Source organism: Anneissia japonica, unplaced genomic scaffold (genome assembly GCF_011630105.1).
Source record: "Anneissia japonica isolate Jap-2015-1 unplaced genomic scaffold, ASM1163010v1 scaffold83_len69946_cov84, whole genome shotgun sequence".
NCBI classification, from domain to species: Eukaryota; Metazoa; Echinodermata; class Crinoidea; order Comatulida; family Comatulidae; genus Anneissia; species Anneissia japonica.
This window is the reverse complement of record NW_022708779.1, coordinates 63596-65602: the sequence shown is the minus strand read 5'-3', so window position 1 is coordinate 65602 and position 2007 is coordinate 63596. Positions and strand designations below refer to the sequence as shown.

At 33.0% G+C, this 2007-nt stretch overlaps 1 protein-coding gene across 2 annotated transcripts in view; it reads right to left on the bottom strand.

Annotated features, from left to right (window-relative positions):
* Positions 1–267: 267 nt before the first annotated feature.
* LOC117106579 (retinal homeobox protein Rx-B-like) overlaps positions 268–2007 on the bottom strand; it is a 19402-nt gene continuing 17662 nt past the window's right edge. Inside the window, exon 2 of one of the 2 annotated variants that reach the window (XM_033247965.1) lies at positions 268–779. In XM_033247965.1, coding sequence (XP_033103856.1) covers positions 337–779 — 443 coding nt within the window. In that variant the 3' untranslated portion in view covers positions 268–336. The remainder of the gene's footprint in view (positions 780–2007) is intronic. The other variant, XR_004445094.1, reaches the window with a different exon arrangement.

Here is a 2007-nt window from a genome sequence, read left to right as displayed (position 1 = left end):
CTTGAGGACAAGACGAAATATTCGTTTCCTGAATAAATTATATTGTGTTCAACTGTCTAACTCAACGTTTCCGCATTATTTTTTCTGTCATATTTTCTATATATATATATATATATATATATATATATATATAGCCTTATCTATATTGTTGTATGTAATGTATGTATATAAAATAATATATAGTATTATAACAATAGGCCTATAAGTTAGGCAAAATACTGGATAAACAGTACAGTGGAAAACAATGATTTGATTTCGGTAGAAATAAATGGAAAGTAAAAGCTGAAACGTAATTGTAAGTTAACAGCCAGAAATAGAACCAGAGCTTAGGCAACACTAGTCCTTTCTCAGTAGCAAGTACGTTACATAAATGAATAAATTTACATGAGGTAGGATCAACAAAATTATTGGGCTATAATAACATGTTCTTGCTAGTTTATATATGACTTTATTGTAGAACAATAAGAAATTATTTATAGTAGTGTAGCAATATAGCAGTAAAAATGACACTTGTCTCACCTGAACTGTAAGCTTTGGAAGACTAAGTCTTGCTGCTAATTCTTCCCGCATGAATGCATCTAGGTAGTGAGACTTCATGAAGAATCTCTCAAGTTCACAAAGTTGAAACGTTGAAAATATTGTACGATTCCGTTGGTGTTTTTTCTTTTTTTCCTTGCCTGCATTGCTGTTGTCGTACTCTGCTTGAATGTTGGAGTCAAACTCAACTTCGTCTGATGTATCTTCTTTGTAATGTTGTGGCTTTGTCAAGAAATAATCATCTAGAATTTAAAAAAAATATAATATATATATATATATATAATATATATATATATGTATATATATATTAATAATAATATATTAATATGTATTTTTTGTTAATTTTAATTATAAGTCAATCGTGACGTCATCACTGTAACTCCCAGTGTTATTTGCCTATTCCCCAGCATCCAATAATTTTTTGTATTATTTAAGGTTCGTGTGCAAAAAAAATCCTCATTTTTTCTTCACCGCGAATACATCATCGCGCACCGCGATAATAATTGAATTGTAATTGAAAATTACTTTCGTAAAACAAGCTTAATTAGAACCCGAAGAAAGTTACTTCAAATTCAATAGTAAGTATGAAGAATTGAAAAATTCTTTGAATCAGTGGACACTCATAAACACAACAAACTGAACGTTTAATAGAAATATTCTAGACCTATTTTAAAGACTCAAGGAACAAATGTAGATGTAGGCCTATGGCCAGGCAGGCCGCCCGGGCCGCAAATTTTTTTTTTCGTGAAGAGCCAGGCATAGGGAGACATATAAAGCGCTCTGATTGGCTAATGATAAGATGACATAATCACACTTTTGTTTCACAGTCGCAAGGTATCTCGCACACTCGTCAGAGCAATGCGGCTGCGATACACGCCAACAAAACAATCCATGCACTTACAACGCGCCAAGAGCAAGCCTGATTTTTATACGTGTAACAGATTACAGTATTGGGAACAACATTTAGTAGGCTACCATAGTCACCGCTGATCATACAACTCTAATACCCACTGCTACCAATAGGCCTAGAAAACAGTGTAGTAGGGCCTACTATGAGTACAAACGAGGTCGTTTGCATAGAGGGCCTAATAGTAGGCCTAGCGTTAGTAGGCCCAGGGATCTCACAGACTTTTAGGCAAGATATGTTATACTGTACCTTGTTTAAATAGCGATTTCAAATAGTTAACGCACCCTCACAGACGAAAAATAGAAATTTTAGAAAAACAAAAGTGTATTATGGCTTTCACTCCCCTGAAATATCCACAAATTAGATAAATTTAAAGCATTTATCAATCTCATTACAACACTTATTTCAATTCATATCAATGAAAATTTTATCTTCATTTTGTCCTTCACTTTGCTTTTGGCAAAATCATTTTGCTAAATAATTCTTCCCTCCCTTTGACTGCTTCTACAAAAATAAGTTCACTAAACAAGGCGCAGTATTATTATTCGAAAAGTATTTCCTTT